Genomic DNA, 19,349 nt, shown 5'->3' with positions numbered 1-19,349 from the left:
ATGTTATGTTCAAGTTCATAGTAATAATAATATATGAGCAAGGATATGTTAATGTGATATTATAATATTCTGTGCATGACCAAGATCCGATCCTTATATAATATTATAATCTAAGATCCGATTCAAGCACCTAGACCTTCGAGACTTTCATAGTTTTTTTACGCCAAACGGGTCGGTCGGTCGTTTATATTTCGCGGTCAAATCGGAAATTGATATTTCATGCCGCCAGTTAGTTAAGTTGGCAAACCCTTTCTGACACTTTTATGCCGCGCGGTACGCGCGTTCATCTCTCTCGCACTCACTCCATCGTGACCTCGCCTCTTCTCTCTTTCATTCGAGCCTCATGGTTCCCTTGTCATTTATTTTTGTTGTTTTGTTCTCTTTTATCACAACTTCCATCTCTATCGTGGTCCGCACGGCGCACACATCCGCGGCCGGTGTGATAGCGGCTTTAAAGTGAGTGAATACTGATTATAGTGAACGTCGGCTTTTCGTCTTTGTCGTTTTGAATTTCAACATTATTCGCGACGAATATTATTCTAATTAGTAATTTCTAATATTTACGATAATATTATTATTGTTTATAAAAACGTTTTTCAAATTATATCCGTAACATGCACCTCGTTACGTCTATTTGCGCCCCGCTTGTTCGTTAATAATTATTATAAGACGGCAATCGGTTAAACGTTTACCTACGTTTATCCTTGATTTGGCTGAACATGTGGATTTCCGATTTAAACGCATGCTTTTCGCCTGGCTCGTCCTTGTCGGTGTAATAGGTACTACTCGGCTGTGATGCAATAACCACGTGAAACCAAACCAGGCGTTTTGTTTTCATTTCAGAATCTTTATTTTTAAACGCCGGTGATTTGAAATTCAAACTTAGACCATGAGCCCGAGTCATAGTAAGTATATAATAGTATACTATCTGTATCATAATAATACCTATTGGCGTGCGCAAGGGTAGGGCTGATTGGGCTTTAGCCCTACCTGAGATTTTCTTATACGTGGGGGGTTGGTACTTTGTGAAGACATGACTAAAAGTAGGTATAGCCCTTTTAGCTTTTAAACGTTTGTGTTTACCCTAGAGACTACAGGGCAATTTATTTAAAACTAAACACTCATTATTTCAAAAAGTGTAATTGTTTTTGAAAATATTTTTTTTACATAGTTTCGAGACATTTACGAAACAACTTTGTTAATAAAAAAATTTTTTTTTATTTTTTTTTTTGACAACAAAGTTTTAATTTCATATTCCAAAGTAGAATATTTTTCTAAGTATTTCAGTACATAAAAATTGAATTTAGTGCGAGTAGTCTATGCGTTATAAGTATTTAAAGTTTAGATGAGCAGAGTTGTGTGGTATGGGGTTACCCCGCGATATATATGTCCACTTCTCCGCTCATTTAAATTTTAATATTTATATCTCATAAACTAATAGCCCTAAAGTCGATTTACCATGAATAATTAATAATAATAAATAAATACCTATTAATGTTAATTGACAATTTTTAGGTATAGGTATATTATATATAATATTTTAAACGTTTTTGAATAAATTTTTTATTAGATTATATTTGTTTAAACTTTAAATCAATATTTATGAATTTTGTATGTGTGAAATAATGAAAACTGATTGTTTACATTTTCCAGTAACCAACAAAAGGGTCACTTAAAAGTTTGTAGTGAAAATGTCTATAATTTTTTTCTTGTGTGACCGTGACTAGGGATGGGTGATCAGATTGAATTTAGCCATACCTGACTCAGAGGTCTGCGCACGCCTATGATAATGCCATTACATGAAAACATTGCAGTTTTATGTTTTGTGTGTTTAAGACAAACATTGTAAAATGTATTGTTCAGTGAACTCTCATTAGATGTATATATATTTTACTGGTTTTATTTTTATTTTACCATTTAAAGGCAAACAGTCAACAATTCGTAAGATAACATCAGGCATTAAAAATAAAAATGGGAAAAGGTCGTTTTTAAGAACATCAGAGAATGATGTAACTGATGAATTTTACTGTAAGTAATTATTAGGTATTTATGATATACCTATTATATTTTATTTTAAATGAAAAAAAAACAATTATGCATTTATTTATTATGTGATGAACTTATACATTTAATATAGGTACCTATTAAACATTTATAATAACTTTTTACTGTAAACGGTCCAGTAGTTTTTGTGTATATAAGTATATTATCTTTGGATAAACCAACGTGGATTAAAAATATAGTGACCAAATATATATATATATATATACAAATTATAAGTTAAAATTATTATATTCTATCAATTAAGTACATTATAGCATGTAACTTTGTGACAATCATTTATATAAAAAATACTTCAGTTTTCCTGATTTTTCTTTCCGTAAAAACTTAATTTGAAATATTACAAACAATTTTAAAAAAAAGAGAAAAATCGGTCCAGTCATTCTTGATTGACGCACTTACCAACTAGGTAACCTTTTCATTTTTATTATAATATGATCATATAGGTTACTAAATAATATTACCTACTTCCACTATAATAAATACAACCATTTTAATTTAATATATTTTTGTATATTATCTTGTCTTCATGAATAGTTTGTGATTGCTAATGATACCTATTTAAATATTTTTTAGATAAAAGAAAAAAATCCATTAAACACTCTCAAGTAGATATAAATAATGCAGTCTTGACAGCACCAAATATTATGACAAGAAATAAACTAAAACAACAACTAACAAGTAAGTTAATTATAATTATATATTGAACTAATATAAATAGTATATATATTTTTTGATATCTATTCTAAATTATCTTTTGACTTTTCACAAATATTTGTTTCTAATAGGTATAGACAACAGTGAATTAGTAGAAACAAGTGTCATAGAAGATAAATGTTCCAGAAATGACAATATAAGAATTAAATCAGGAAAAGGTATTAAAATATTTATTTATGCATATACAGGGGCAAATCATCATAGGAGAATATAATCCACCCACTTAGAATACAGACTAATATTAAATGTAATAAAATATTTATCTATTTCAACATTTGTCAAAATCTTTTCTTTTTTTGTTGTACAATTATAATGTTCTTAGCATAGACTAGAGCAGGCCCCACACATTAGCTGGTAGTAACCGACGTTGTTAGTCATTCCAGTAAACATCCAAATTCAGTATGAATTCACTATAAAAATAAAAATGAGACTTCTCTACTCTGACATGATATGCGTTAGTAATTGGAAAGTGAGTGGGAGTTATTGTTGTGTTATGAGATACGTCTTGTTGTTCATATTTTTATTTAATTTTTTAGTAGTTGTCGCCATCTAATCATCGACCACCACACACTCGTTATTGTGGCTGGTTTTTAATTTACAGTTTGTTTATTTCTTGTGTTATATTGTCTAAAATATATGAAAATCAATAATAGTGTCATTATGCTTGATTTTTTTTCAATATCTCCCTTACCTAAAGGCTCACGCCTCGCCACTGTATATATATTATTAATAATAAGCCCCGTTAGAATTCAAATTTAACTATTTTATTTATTTATTAGAAAAGTATCAAATATAAAAAAAGAAATTAATTTATATTTATTCATTATTTTTAGCTAATAAGAAAAGAAAACCTTCAAACAAAATTAATACAAAAATTACAAATAAGTTGCAACTTGGTTTTGGTATGTATAAATATTTTTAATTTTTTCATATATGTACATTCTATCTTTAAAATATTTATGTGCATATACTTTAAAAAATAATATCAAATTAATGTAAACTTTTATAATTATCAGATATATGAGACCATTCCATGTTTAAAATTTAAATTATATTCTTAAGAAGAGTGGTACTTGGCATTGACAGATTGTGCTCAAGTTAAACAACACATTAATTTTTAAATCAGTCGTCATATGTATGGTACAATGTTATATAAGATTTCATTTAATATTCAATTAAATTAAATTAAATCACTCAATCTAATAAGTCGTTTAATATATTCCTCCACAGACAACACTATCCTGATTGGGTTTAGTATTACTTGGAGCTAAGTATTAAAAAATATTGAGGAAGATCTAAAATCTATCGATAGTTGGCTGTGTGTTAATAGTGTCTTTTTAAATGTTGACAAGTCTGGTACCGTAGTATGGGATAACTTTGATTTTGCAGGGTAACTTTGATATACTTATATTGTTAATCACCAGAGCACCATGATGATTTAATTTATTTTTAATTTACTTTGATATCACCTTAAGAAATATAGGTATCAAAGTTGTCCACTACGTTGTGTAACTTTGATAGCATATTAAAAATATTGATATCTCAAAAAATAACATCAGAAATTTAAAAATTTAAATGTTAAAATATTGATCATAACAAATATCATCATTAGTATTTAATTTTGAGGGTTTTATCGTTAATACTATAAAATTTACCCATAAAATAAAAAGTAAAATTGTCGTATGACATTTTCAGGCTATTTGACCAAGCCTAATCTTGTTTACCAATAGTTTAACAATTTTAAATGCCTATACTCTATTCAGGACAAGTGTGGTATCGGGCGGCCGTCTCGATCGCATAGGCATGGATTGTGCAAACCTGGTGAATGACTTAGTGGGAGAAGCATCTATACGCTGCCGGATGAAAACCGGTCGCCGCCTGGTACAGCTCTTATCCTGAATAAAGTTTAAAATTGGTAATGGTGGTATGTTTAAAGTTTCTACGATCAACATTAATTGAATAATAACTAAAAGGTGGGCAAGTGGATGTACAGTAGGTACAAGTGGGTCACTGTATAATGGATAGTATTAAATATGAATTCAATGATATAATATCATTTTATATGAAAAATAATTCTGAGCAGTGACGGTTTGTCTGTGTGGATATTTTATATTAAATTTATATTGTTATTACTTATTAGAAATATATAAACAAATAATTTAATTTAATTTTTATAAATATTTGTTATTTATGTGTATTTCAGTTTTTACAAATGATATTTCTTCTCCATATTGTGGAAAACAACTAGATACCAATTATAAAAAAGGCCCACCTTCATTATTTGAATCAGACTCTGACCCAGAAATTGATTCTTTTCAAATAAAGGATAGTATAAAAAGTATGTAACTAATTATTTTATTTTATTTATTTTTGTGTTAATTTGTTTTTATTTTATCTTAGACGAAGTGGAAGAAATATCGACTTGTATTTCTTATCCAGACGATATATTATGTCCTACATTTGACAAAAGTAAAAAATAACATAAGCTTAACATTTTTCATGTTTTTATTTAATATGTGTTATGTTTTAGATGTTGGAATGAAAACTTATTTAAACAAAAAATCATATCTTATTAACAATAAGTCTAATATACAATGTAAGTTTGCACCGTTTTATTTGATTCATTAATAATGTATTTTTATCTCTAACATTTTACTATACATAAATTATTACATATTCTCTATTCATGTTAAGAAACATATTTGGTAAATGGCTAGTGCGCAGGGCATGACTTCACTATATAGCAGTCATATAGGTATACCCTAACTGCCAAATACGTCCTGAATAGAGAATAGTTTTGGAAATATATTTTTATTGTTTTATAATTTTCAAATTTTAGCATTAAATACATCTGAGAAAATTAATCAACAACCATCGAGTTTATATAATCACATTAAAATGGTCCATGACTCTAATCCGTCTAATAGCATATCACAAAATAACAGTAAAACCAGGAAATCATTGAAATGTACAGGTATTTATGTGTTCATTTTTTCAATATTGTATTAATAGTTGAATATAAATTATAATTATTATCGGTAATCTGGCCATATTATCATCTGTTATGCCCAGTAATCCGGTATATTTTATTTTTATTATTTTTTTATAATAACCATATATCAATGCTAACTGGTTAAATCCAAATGAACCAATTAGATGTTTTATTTTTATTTAGTTGACATGTTGTGCGTATGTTTTGTGTATTGATTAGTTATTACTAGTGATGGAACTATCGAATAGTTTTTATGATTATTCAAACTATCAAATACTATTAGATAGTGTATACTATTCGATAATGCCCATCACTAAATTAGTCCACCGAACTATTCGATAGTGCTATTCGAATAGTCCAACTAACTAATTGATAGTGCTATTCGAATAGTCCACCGAACTATTCGATAGTTTTTATTAAAAACTACTAATCGGTTATGTTATAAACATTCAAATAGTTATTCGATAGTTTATTCCAGGGACTGGAACCTTTATGATTTTATCGGTCCGGGTTTAGGTTTCGGTTCTCAAAAACCAAAAATTTCGGTTTCGGTTTTTAAAAATGTCGAGTTTCAGTTAATACCGGTTTTAACCCTTATTTTTTGACTTTTTTTTTATCAATTAAGTACTATATAAAAAAATGAACATAATATTAATAACCTCTTTTTAGTGACAAGTATTTGTAATTAAGTGTAACTATTTCAGAATTTAGGTAATATTTATAAAAAATGAATTATTATAAAATAATAAATTAAAATAAATAAATCATTATTCTTAAACAAAAAATAAGAATGAATTTTTAACACACCTGGGTGACCCATGTTTCTGTTTGATATAATAATTTTTAACTTATATATAAAAATATAAATTTAAACAATATATACTGCGCTAATGAAGACGGAAGAACAGTGAAGTAGAATTGTCTTACAGAGCATAGTATAAAGAAAAGAGTTAACGATACCCGCATTAGGTTTAGGTATTTAATATTATCAATGCAGGCATATTAGCAAGGTAACAATTATAATTTATAATTTATAATTTATATGACAACTTACTCAGAATTCTGAATCACTTATAAACGTCCAAATTGCTATTATTTTCAAAAATTCTACATCAGCTATTGCGAATTGCGATTCAATAATAATATTGATATCGATTACGTGGAAATTAAAATTTGGATTTTTGGTATTTCTTTTATGACAATTCTGTTGTACTTGTACACATAATAATATTCTTATTTCTTAGCATTGATAAACTTTTATAGGTCTACAATTCTATAATTATTTATTATTACTAATAATAAGTTATTACCTACTTACACCATAGATAAAATATCTATTGGATTTTGGAACCGAAAAAAACCAAAAAAACCGTAAAAACCTCTACATCAAAATATAGGTTTCGGTTCCTAGAAAAATGTATTTAAGGGTTCCGGTCCGGTTTCGGTTCCAAGATTTTCAAAAGGTTTCGGTTCAAAACCGGTCGATTTCGGTACGGTTCCAGTCCCTGGTTTATTCAAACTATTCAATACTATTCGATAGTGCCCATCACTAGTTATTCCATGTTAAATTTAAATGTCGCAACAAAGTAAGCGAAATAATAGTACTTAACCTTTGGTTGAGAAACTTGAAGTTAAATAATTTTTTTAGACCCGCCATCAAAAAATGAATTTAACACAATTATAAATTAGTATACCATAATATGTTCTTTATAAAATCAATTTCAGTTTTGCAATGAGTAAAAAGCTTTTTTATGTGAACCTCCATTAATATTAATCCAACAGTTCTCTGTTCTGATATCTTACAAATTACTGAGATTCTACTGTACTAACCAACTATTCATTTCTTTCAATGAAAAGAAAGGTACTTATCTATACAACTAATTAACAATAATTTATAGTGACATATATTTTATATATCAAGAAACTTAAGCATTCCCTCCGTCAAGCCTCAATATTTATTAAAAATGAAGCATAATTGTATAGCCAACCCCATTATATTTGTGTTTATAGATCCTACAACAAGTGAATGTGTGCAAACAAATACTGAAGATGAAGACACTATTATTGTTACTGAATCATTTATAAGACAACTAAAAAACGAAGTTGAAATAATAAAAACAGAATCACAAAGTAGTAAGTTAATTTTGTTTATATAATATTATATTTTGATTTTTAATTTGTGCAAATTTTACAATCAAAATATTTTAAGTTTTATTGTCCAGTCAAATCTAAAACTTTGGGACTATACGTATACTTCAAAAGATGATTTAATCTTTGTTCCTACTTTTTTCTAAATTAAAACTTAAAAATTTTATTTTCTTTAATAGTAACATTTAATTTTAATTTATTTTTATTTTTGTGAGTCAACCTAAATAGATAAATTTAAAAAAAAAATGAAAGGTAATTACTGATTGATTTGTTACAATTTTCAATAATATACTAAATAAATAAAACTAAAAGCAAAGAAATTGACTGGATGCGATTTAGTTACAAACAAACTACTGGTACTGTATATTATTTAACTTGACCTTACCAACTAGCCAATAGGTTTCACTCAAAACTCCAACACCTTCCAAAACCCTCTATTCTTACATTAAAGGTCCCGGTTCCAGTTTTTCAAATTTTCCACAAATCTATAAATTTTGAAAATTAAATGTTATATTATTTTAGTTGCCACCTAAATTATAAGACTTCCACTAATTTACTACCCGATACCTATTTAGGAGGGTTGATAGGGTGTATTATATCGAAAAAAAATAACTTTACAGGAATAACTCTCAAGCTTTGTAGAATTGTCGGATTTTAATGACTATTTTGTTATCTGAAAAAAGGAGACTTCCTACAGCCCGAATCGATCTCTGATTTTGTATTTTATTTCAAATAGTTGCATTAAAAAATTGTAAAAAAATGATTTTTATCTTGTATTTTTTAGACATATTATAAAGTTTGAGAATAAAATATTAAAGAACAGAGATTGATGCAGGCTGTAGAATATTTCCCTATCTATAGCCCTCATTGTGTATTTTTTTTTCTCTTTGTTTTTTATTATTATTATGTGCATTATATCATTTACTTATTATGAGCAATTATAAAAATATTTAAAATATTACACTTATACAACAACTGCTTTATCACAAACACTAAACAAAAGTAAACCAAAACTAGTGTTTTTCCATCAGTCTTAAAAACAGTACGGAAAATTTATTTATATGATGTCAATATTTTACACTGATACTTTGTATTTTTGGCAATTTGAATGATAAATAAATTGTATTCTCTAAAAGCACACAATGCTCTCACAGTACACAATGACGAATATGTCAAAACACATACTTATTTTACTGTAGGTAGTGTAGTTCTAAAATAATCTTAAATATTTCATTTAATCTACTGTTGTAGTACAAGGTATGATAATTAAGATAAGAAAGAAATTAAATCACTATTGCTGTACATAGGTAGTACATTAAATACTTTGCTTTTTTTGGATAGATAATATTCTATTGCTAAACCTCCAATACTAAAATATACCATATATATGTATTTTATGTGTTTCTTATTGAAATATACAATAATATGCATTTTATTCAAGTTATAAAACCACTATTTGCTTCAACGTGACCTGATTTGTGGATATTATATACAAATTCACTAATCAGAAATTGCAAAAGACAAAATATGCCAATGCATATATATCATAGTCTTACTTATTATGTTTGAAATACTAATCAGTAATCACACATTTTTGCAATAATAAAAAAAAAAAATACAAATCAAATATTAAACATTTGTTTTTATTTTGACTAGTCATAAAATTAAATGTAAATTAAAAAAAGTTACCGACTATCAATCTAGAACATGATATCTAGTCCTGATTGATATCACTAATTTTAGGAATAATCCCCTTGCCTTGAAAACAAAATAAAAAAATGTTATTAGTATTAAGTATAAATAATTTATTTCAGGCGAAATCGGAACTCGAGAACTATTTTATGATAATAATATTAATAAATCCAATGATTCTGATATAGAGCAATATAAAGACAATGAAGTGGTATCCAAAATACTGTCTTCAGATTTTGATGGTAATTATTTTACTTTTTAATATTATTTATTGATTTGTTGTATAATTAATCATCCTATATAAATAACTATATGGATTAACTTTTACAGTTTAATTTAATTGATTTTATGTAAATCATAATATATTGCACAACATTTTATTTTTCAGTGAACCAAATTAATATGTGCACTATTGATACTAATATCACTAATATAATATGTGATACAAACTTCAAATCATCAATTTCATCTAATTTATTATTAAATGAAGACATGGACGTTATTGATGAATCACACAAATTTACACCATCACTGTCACCATCGCCACAAACCACAAGTAAGATTTGGCTTTTATCCATAAAAAACTATTATGTTCAATTTAAACCTAAATTATATTATGTTATATATATTATTTTTTAAGAGAATGTTGTACTGCTTGCTTGTGTTGGCTCTGTGTTACACACACGTAACAAAACAAATCTATAAACCAGATTTTATTACAGTTTATTTATTATTAGTATATGATCAAATTTGTATAGGAACTGTACTGTTTATTTTAAAACGAGTTATATGAATTTGATAAAATCTATTATTCAAGTATTTATAACTAATTTGAAAAAAAAATCTCTTCTTTAGCAAGTTCATAATATTCTCCACTACAAATTAAATAATTTATATATTAATTATAATTAAACTGTAGTAAGTAAGGATACAGCATGTAGATTTTTTTGTTTAAGCATATATAAAACAAAGTCAACATAAACTGGTACGATGTCTGATGGTTGTAGTATAAAGTATATTATAATATGTCATAACTAATATTTATTATTTAGATACTGTTGAAAATAGCTTAATGAGTATTTTTGATGTACCGAAAGAGAACATTGTTGAAAGTTATGCTAATATCAAAGATATCGATTCGGATTCTAACATTTCAACTACAATTTCAGAGAACATGATAGATCTAAGTAGCTTACAGACTTTTGAATTTGATAATAGTAACTCAGGTTAGTAATTATTTAATGCATTTAAAGAAAAAACTAAATTAGAACTATATTTTTATTTTTAGATCAATCTATAGAAAATCGTCCCAAGTCTGAAAATAATAGCACTTGCCATCTTTCCCCAGATCAGATTGAACCTGATCAGTATTTTCATACAGTAATTAAAGATGAGATAAAAATAATGAAAAAACCCGAATCTTTTATTAATAAAGGAAATTCTAATTGTTCACTCAAAAATGACAATTTAAGTTCTTCTTATGATAGTTATTCAAAAAAATATAACAGTAAGACTTATAGTAATATTTTAACTATTAATCCATTTTTAAATCGATAATGAACAGATACTACACAAATTTGTATTACTACTCCAATGTTCTCAATAAATTTCTTTTTAGGTTGTTAAATTTTTTTGTTCCAGATCTTTATTCTCAATGCTATTGTAAAAATTTTACTAGTTTCAACAACGATGATAATAAGATATTTACTTCTAAAATCAAGCATTTTGCATTTAATAATAATGCTAAAAAAGTTCGTCAAAAAATATTGCGTAAAAAACATTTAGAAGCCAATATTTTAAATATGCTTATTACCAAAGATCACAAAAATATCATTCAACCAAGAGAGCATAAACCAATCTTTAATTCAATTTTAATTAATAAAAAATATGAAAAATGCATTGAATCAAAAGAGAATGATCACATTGCACCAAGCGTTTTAAGTATGCTTAAAGATGTCTATGTAGACGTAGACTACCTTACTGAATACAGTGATTATAATACAAGTGGTAATACTCTTAATACTAACAATTTGAATATAATTTACTGTAATATTGTTGTTTTCAGCTCATAAATTGCCAGAACCGCACACAAATAAAAAAGATATCAAATTTAATATTCAAGCTTCTAATATTAAACCATTAGACATAATGCATAAATTTAAAAGTAAGCTAAACCGCTATTTAAGATATATTTATTGTTAGTAACTATCTAAATGTTTTAGACAATAATGATTCAACATCAAATAATACATCACAAAATGAACCAATTAATCTTAAACCTTGTGATGAAAAATATGACAATTTTAATAAAAACAAAATAAGTAAGTAATTCTTTTTAAAATAACTAAAATATATACTGTATTCAGGAATCAGGTTAATAAACATAATTGGTGACTGGCTTGTGCATAGAGAAAGGGGAGAGCATAGATTTACTGCATAGCAGGCATTCAGATAGTAAACTTGTTTAGACTAACAGATTTGCTTTGCCTTACAGTGGAAGACAAAACTTGTTACTGTGCATGTTGATTTTTATAATCTTATATAAAAGTATATTTTTAGATTAAGACATATTTAATTTGGTCTTGTGAATTTAGTGGTCTTATTGGTTCCAAATAAGTAAGATTTAAATTAAAACTATTAAAAATACAGAATTTTACTATTCATATTTCAGAACTTAATTCATCTAAATTTAATATAAAAAATGTCTCTAATATTTTTGTTGCGAATTTGGGAGAAATTAAATTATGGATTCGGTAAAATGTATACCTATATAACGATTGTTAAATATTATTGTATAATATTATTCGTGGGTACATGAAACTTCTAAAGTATACTATTGTATATCTATGATAGTATCACGGTTTGTTGTTGATGTATAACGCGTTATAAGTACCTAATGAATATTGTGATATGATTAATTTGGAATTTATTATAGGTCAATTTTTTTTTATACCATATATTAGTATATAATATATCTTATACCTAGACTGATATACTGTCTCCACTCAAAATAGTTTTTCTTATACAATGATATTATATCATTGAATTCAAATTTAATACCATCCATTATACTGTGACTCACTTGTAGTCTACTGTACAGCAGAGTGATATCCACTTACTCTCCTTTTTTGTACTAAATTTCTTATTCTGGATCTAACTTTTCAGTTGATAATGTCCCCATATCAAACACTACAACAACACAAAAACCACTTAACTTCAAACCTTGTGATCAAAGTTATGTTAATTTTAGTAAAAACAAAATAAGTAAGTTATCCCTTTAAAAAAAATCATTGTATCTAATATAATAATTATATAACAATTTATATTTTTTAGTTGATGATTCTAAAATAAATATTCCAAAAAAAAAAAAAACAGTCAACATTAAACCTTGCGATGGAAGTTATATTAATTTTAATAAAAACAAAATAAGTAAGAAATCTAAATTTTCACTCAAAAAAATAATTATATTGAACTGTATTTATTTTTCAGTTGACAATGTTTCCATTTCAAACACTACAACAACACAAAAACCAGTCCACTTTAAACCGTGTGTTGGAAGTTATGTTAATTTTAATAAAAACAAAATAAGTAAGTTATTCCTTTAAAAATAATTGTTCACTCAAAAAAATAATTATTATATTTAACTGTATTTTTCAGGTGATAATTTTCTCATGTCAAATACTAAAACGACCCAAGACCCAATCAACATTAAACCTTGTGATAGAAGCTCTGTTAACTTAAATAAAAACAAAATTAGTAAGTTATTCTTTTAAAAGTAACTTACTGTGGTCATATTTCTAAAAAAAAAAAAATTATTGCTTATAATATTTATTTTTTAGTTGATAATGTTTCTACGTCAAATAGTAAACTAGTTAATGTTGAACCTTGTGATCAACGTCATGTAAATTCTAATAAAAACTATATATTATGTAAGTTATTCTTTTCTAAATGGCATTACCTTTATATATTTTTACATAAGATATCATTGTTTCTAACAGTATGTATTTTTTAGTTGATAATGCTTCTACGTCAAATAATAAAAAAAGTAATGAACCAAATAATCTTAAACCTTATGAAGAAAGTGATGCCAACTATGATAATTTGATAATAAGTAAGTTACACTTTTTTTAAATAGCTATGTATATATTTTTCCTCTAGAAAATTATTGTATATGTTGTTCTTTTTTAGTTAACAATGCTTCAACGTCAAAGAGTATTACAAAAAATAAACCAATTAGTCCTAAATCTTGTAATCAAAATTATATACATTTTAATAAAAACAAAATAAGTAAGTTGATCTTTTCAAAATAGCTATGTTTAATTTATTTCTGCATATAATAATTACTGAACATAATTGTTTTTATTTTTTAGCTGTTAATGCCTCTATGGTAAATAGTACAACAAAAAATAAATCAATTAATTCTGAATCTCACGAGGAAAATGTTTTCAACTTTAATAAAAGCGTAATAAGTAAGTTATCCATATCAAAGTAACTATATTTATATTTTTGCATAAAAATATAATTGCGTGTAACTATTTACTTTTAGTTGACTATGTATCTACATCAAATAATAAATCAATTAACCTTGAACCTTGTGATCAAAGTTATGTCCATATTAGTAAAAACAAAATACGTAAGTTAATTTTTTTTAAATAGCTATGTTTAATTAATTTTTGCATTAAATTATCATTGTATATAATTGTATTTATTTTTTAGCTGATAGTGCCTCTATGTCAAATAATTTAACAGAAAATAAACCAATCAATCTTGAACCTTGTGAGGAAAATTGTGTCAACTTCAATAAAAATGAAATATGTAAGTTATCCTTTATAAAGTAACTATGTTTATATTTTTCATAAAAAAATAATTGAATATAACCTTTTCTTTTTAGTTGACAATGTTTCTACGTCAAATAGTATATCGGTTAATCTGGAACATTTCGATCAAAGTATTATCAACTTTAATAATCAACCTAAAAATGAAATAAGTAAGTCGTCTTTTTAGAATAACAATGTATATATTATTTATTATTTAGTATCCACTAATAAATCATTAAACATAACTACCTACATTTAGTTTTTAGTTGATACATTTTTTGCATCATAATATAATACGTCAAATATGAAACTTTTATGTATATATTAATACACCATACTACAATAAGTTAGTATTGACTGAAGAGTTAGGAATATATATAAGTATAGATTTATAATAATTAATGCAATGTTTTTGACAAATATTAATTCAACTTACCGTATGCTAATAGCACTGATAATATTAATTATAAATATTTCATGCCACCAAAAAACCTGGCAGTGAAAAATCTATAGTATTTACAATCAATCAATGTAAATAGTAAAATAAATAAATATAATAGCAATATAAATATATCATAAAATATATTCAGTAGGCTATTATAAAGGCTAGATAGTCTTCGCTCAACATTTTTTTGAGTTTACAATGTTCTATCGTTGAATACAATTAATTTAACATAAATATTATACTGTTAAAGTGATTTACTTAATGACAAAGTATACTCGACTCTCCTACTGTTAAGCAGAATGGTTACTTATTCCCCAGTTTCCATTTATGGAATTCTTTAGTTAAAAAAATTATTATATTTTAGCATGTTTTTTTATTGCTGGAATTATACTTTTATATCCAACATTTTTATTATAAATAAACAATTGTAATTATCTGAAACTATTATTATTTTTCCAGATTATCCAACAATTAATTCTATTGAAAAAAATGATTTTGATGGTGACATTGTTTGTAATTCTCATGTAGTAAATGCCGAAATTGATACTAAAAGTAAAATCAAAGTTGAAGATGATTTTAACTACGATACTACTAGTCAGTTAAACTAATAAAATTGTAATTTTTTGTTTATATATGTTATGTATTCAATATTTATTTTTTTTAATTAGCTTTAAAGTATAATTTTAAATCTGAAAAAAGCCCAGGACTTGAAATAAAACCATTTGAAATTTGTCATTTAAGTGATAGCACTGTAATAATAAATAAAAACGATGATTCTGAAGAAGGTAATTTATAATATTCCGAGTACCTACTTTATGAATTTTATTATTCAATTTTATTTTATTTTATTTTTCAGAGTTGGAAATAGTAGAAAAATGGAATGATAATGAATCAGAAAATAATTTGTCATCATCCAAAATAAATACCAACCATGAGTTTACTCAAACAAAAGAAACACACATTTTAAAAGATGATCATAAACCAGGTTTTTATTACTAATTAAATAAATAAATATTAGTCCTCTACGCCAGCGTTTCTCAACCTGTGATACGCATACCACTAATGGTACTCGGAAAGCTTGTAGGTGGTACACTAAAAACATCTCCCTTAATAATAAAAAAAAAAAAAATGGAATGGATCATTAGAAATTCACAATAGAAATTATTTGGTATATTTGATATTTTTATTAATAATATAAATAATAATTTTACATATTTAATTTTCTTTTCATGCATTAAATGCTTATATTATTGTCATCATTTTGTAGTTCCTAATAAAATTAAATTCTATGTACATGTAAAATAACATTTTTGATAAGTATAAAACACATTATTTGGTCAAGTGGTACATGAAAATGTTCAAACTGTATAGGTGGTGTACGGATATAAAAAGGTTGAGAACCGCTGCTCTACACTACTTAGTTGTATTATGCTAAGACATAAAATATATAGCAGTTGACTCTTGGTGAGTTGAACCTTCCTAAAAAAATTCTCATTATGAATAAATGAGAACCAAGGGGGCACATATTTGTATGCATATTTTAAAATTAAACATATAATACAAATTCAATGTTTATTTATTCAATTAAAATCTTATATAACAGTATAAAATAAACAAATAAAAAATGTACATAATTCTAAGTTATATTCTATTGAACTTTATATAAATATTAAAACGGGATACAAACATTTAATATTGATTGTTTTCATTTATCTTGATATTCAAATTACTTAGTAGCAAGTGTTGTTAATAATTCTGCTGAAAGGCAATTCTAAGATGTTTGTGTTTTTTAAAGCATTAAATAACTTTCTCCATTTTAATATTTATATATTTTTGTATAAAGTTTAATAGAATATGATTTAGAATTATAAACATTTTTTATTTATTTATTATTTACTGTTATATAAGCAGGGCTGTATTTACACTTTTTGTGCCCTGGGTCAACAGTATTTAGACGCCCGGCCCCCCTCCCACCAAAAAAAAAAAATTTATCCGTTTTTTAATTGTTTAGTTGTAGTTCTTTATTTATGAAAATTATTTTAAGAACACAGATCACGATGATATATTATTTTAATTATTTTCAAAATGTATAACAACATACAATTATAATCCATAAAAAAAATTACAAAAATTAATAGGTATCATTGATTGACAAAATGTGTAAATGACGCCAAATGGACGTATAGTCATGCAATGCAAAAAGTCCAATTATCAAACAAATTCTTACCAAAAAAAAAAATAAATATTATTTATATAATATACACGGGCACCTGACCACCCCCCTAAATGTGTCAAAAATTGGCCGCCCGGAGCAAATGCCCCCCCCCCTTATATAAGATTTTAATTGAATAAATAAACATTGAATTTGTATTATATGTTTAATCTTAAAATATATGCCCTCTTAGCGCTCATTTATTCATAATCACATTATGCTAGTTATAAGGAATACCTGATAATTAAATCTATTTATTATTTTATTATTTATTAGCTCTTGCAATAATTGAAAATGAAAAAAAAATAAATATATCAACATTATTAATTGAACCACCTCAATACAAAAACCTTTTTGATTCAAGTGATACCATTAGCTCAAAAGCATATCAAATTTGTAAGTGATATTTAGTTTAATTTATTTCATAAAATAATTTGTTTATTTCATGTATATATTTTACCTTCAAAAAATTTAACTATTGTTATTTATCATAATAAGAAGAATACAACTTTAAACAATTTCCATTTCCCTTTGATCATTTAATTATATTTAATTTCATTATACTGTTAATGTTTAATAAGTAATTTTACATAAATATATTTCGTATTTTTTAAACATTTATTATTTTCATTTAGGTCCAATGTTGCCACAAATATCTGAAAACAATGAGCCTGCTAATAATTTATTTGACCTACCTGTTGAAGATATTGCTTTCTCATTAAATAACAATAGCTCTGATGATGATGATGATGATGATGATAATAGATTACTGATTGGTAAGTTGTTAAATATAACTTATTTTCTCCTATTATGTTTTATATTTTACAATAAATTAAATAGGTATGTATTTCAAATCTAAAGTTTTGAAAATCGCATTTTTGCATAATAAATTATTAATCAAATATATTTTAGAAACAAGGGGTGCAATATATGTATTGAATTTAGAATGATATGTGTTTTTTTTTAATGTGTACATTTTTAGTAGAAGTAATCTTTGTTGGTAGTTTCTGGTGGCAAATTCGATCTAATTAGTACTCTTGATAGGTCAACATTGAAAATTGTTACAGTCTACAGTTACAGATTTTAAAGTTACACCAAAAAACCAAAATTGATTTTATAAAAACCTTAACACGTTCACTGCGGATGATGCCAAATGGTGTCATTATACATAGTTCACATAATATGCTGAATGACACCAATTGGCGTCATGTACCTTGTTATTTAATAGACTATAATTTTATCAGCGTTACGATTAAACTTTTGTTTTTTATCAGCGTCTTCTATAAGCATTGTTTCATAATTAAGTGCAGAATGTACACTAATATTTTAATTTTTCAATTTTTAGCAAATTTTTTTTAAAACTCAAATTCATTCAGCGTCATCCAAAGTATACAAAAATATGATCCGCAGTGAACGTATTAAATTATTCTTTTCCTAATTACTTTGGAAAATACTATACTCTGTCCCATTCCAGACCCATTCCTAACCCCTACGTCAACCTGCTGTCGAAACCTTATGGAAGGGGTCACGTGCGGACGCACAGATAAACCAATTTTGGTTATACAATCTCTCATGGGACAAAGTATAGTATTTTTCAAAATAATTAGGAAAAGAATAATGTAAATCAGGGATTTTGACAAAATTAATTTGTTTTTTTTTTGTAACTTAAAATCCTATAACTGTAGATACTTAAAATTTTCACTAATTGTCAATTGTAACATCAGATGTAATTGAAGACATTTTCAAAATATTTTTACTATATTATAATATAGGCATGAGAATTTTCAATTTTTGATGGAAAAAATGAAAGATTAAATCTTTTTGTATTTATTTTTGTTTGATTTAAATAATTGTATAATTTTAGAAGATAACGAACCAAATTATGATATCAATATTAATGAAAATTCAACATGCATTCTTAAATTAGCTGACAGCTCAAAAGATGAAAGAACAATAAACTGTTTATCTTCAGCTCCAAGCATTAAAAGTAGTTAATAATTTATTATCTTAACACATTGTAAGAACTACTAATTTGTTAATGTTTTAACTATCCTAGATTTTACAACAGAAATTGATTTTTGTTGAAAAAAGTTAATAAATCCAAAAAAGAAACAATCTTCCGAAATAAATCTTATCAAAAATAAAAAAGGTATGGTTTTTAATCAAAATATTTTTATGTCAGTAAGACAAATTTAAATTTTGTTAATTTTGAAGAGTCCATTATTAGAAAAAAAAAAAACTAGAATTATTAAATTACTATACTCT

At 25.6% G+C, this 19,349-nt stretch overlaps 1 protein-coding gene across 4 annotated transcripts; it reads left to right on the top strand.

The window, feature by feature from the left end:
* Nucleotides 1–302: 302 nt before the first annotated feature.
* Nucleotides 303–19,241, top strand: LOC100160373 (protein PFC0760c). Of its 4 annotated transcripts, XM_029487821.1 has the most exons (35): nucleotides 310–905; nucleotides 1,924–2,028; nucleotides 2,638–2,742; nucleotides 2,850–2,936; nucleotides 3,612–3,680; nucleotides 4,982–5,116; nucleotides 5,179–5,247; nucleotides 5,309–5,374; nucleotides 5,618–5,752; nucleotides 7,781–7,903; nucleotides 9,733–9,852; nucleotides 9,999–10,166; nucleotides 10,663–10,836; nucleotides 10,899–11,117; nucleotides 11,252–11,617; nucleotides 11,676–11,774; nucleotides 11,833–11,931; nucleotides 12,776–12,874; nucleotides 12,944–13,039; nucleotides 13,100–13,198; nucleotides 13,268–13,366; nucleotides 13,450–13,539; nucleotides 13,623–13,721; nucleotides 13,799–13,897; nucleotides 13,981–14,079; nucleotides 14,157–14,243; nucleotides 14,327–14,425; nucleotides 14,502–14,597; nucleotides 15,332–15,466; nucleotides 15,541–15,657; nucleotides 15,729–15,857; nucleotides 17,361–17,480; nucleotides 17,720–17,860; nucleotides 18,949–19,071; nucleotides 19,141–19,241. In XM_029487821.1, exons 1-35 carry the CDS (start codon nucleotides 890–892, stop codon nucleotides 19,167–19,169), a joined length of 4,011 nt encoding a protein of 1,336 aa, XP_029343681.1. In that variant the 5' UTR covers nucleotides 310–889; the 3' UTR covers nucleotides 19,170–19,241. The 4 variants fall into 4 exon arrangements, 3 of the variants coding, with proteins under 3 accessions (XP_029343681.1, XP_029343682.1, XP_029343683.1); XR_003839101.1 differs by lacking the exons at nucleotides 17,720–17,860; nucleotides 18,949–19,071; nucleotides 19,141–19,241 and adding an exon at nucleotides 16,244–16,336 and having other exon boundaries at nucleotides 303–905; XM_029487822.1 differs by lacking the exons at nucleotides 12,776–12,874; nucleotides 12,944–13,039 and having other exon boundaries at nucleotides 311–905.
* The last annotated feature ends 108 nt before the right edge of the window (nucleotides 19,242–19,349 follow it).

Source organism: Acyrthosiphon pisum, chromosome A1 (genome assembly GCF_005508785.2).
Source record: "Acyrthosiphon pisum isolate AL4f chromosome A1, pea_aphid_22Mar2018_4r6ur, whole genome shotgun sequence".
Lineage (NCBI taxonomy): Eukaryota > Metazoa > Arthropoda > Insecta > Hemiptera > Aphididae > Acyrthosiphon > Acyrthosiphon pisum.
The sequence above is the reverse complement of the archived record's forward strand: the minus strand, read 5'-3'. Positions and strand labels throughout refer to the sequence as shown.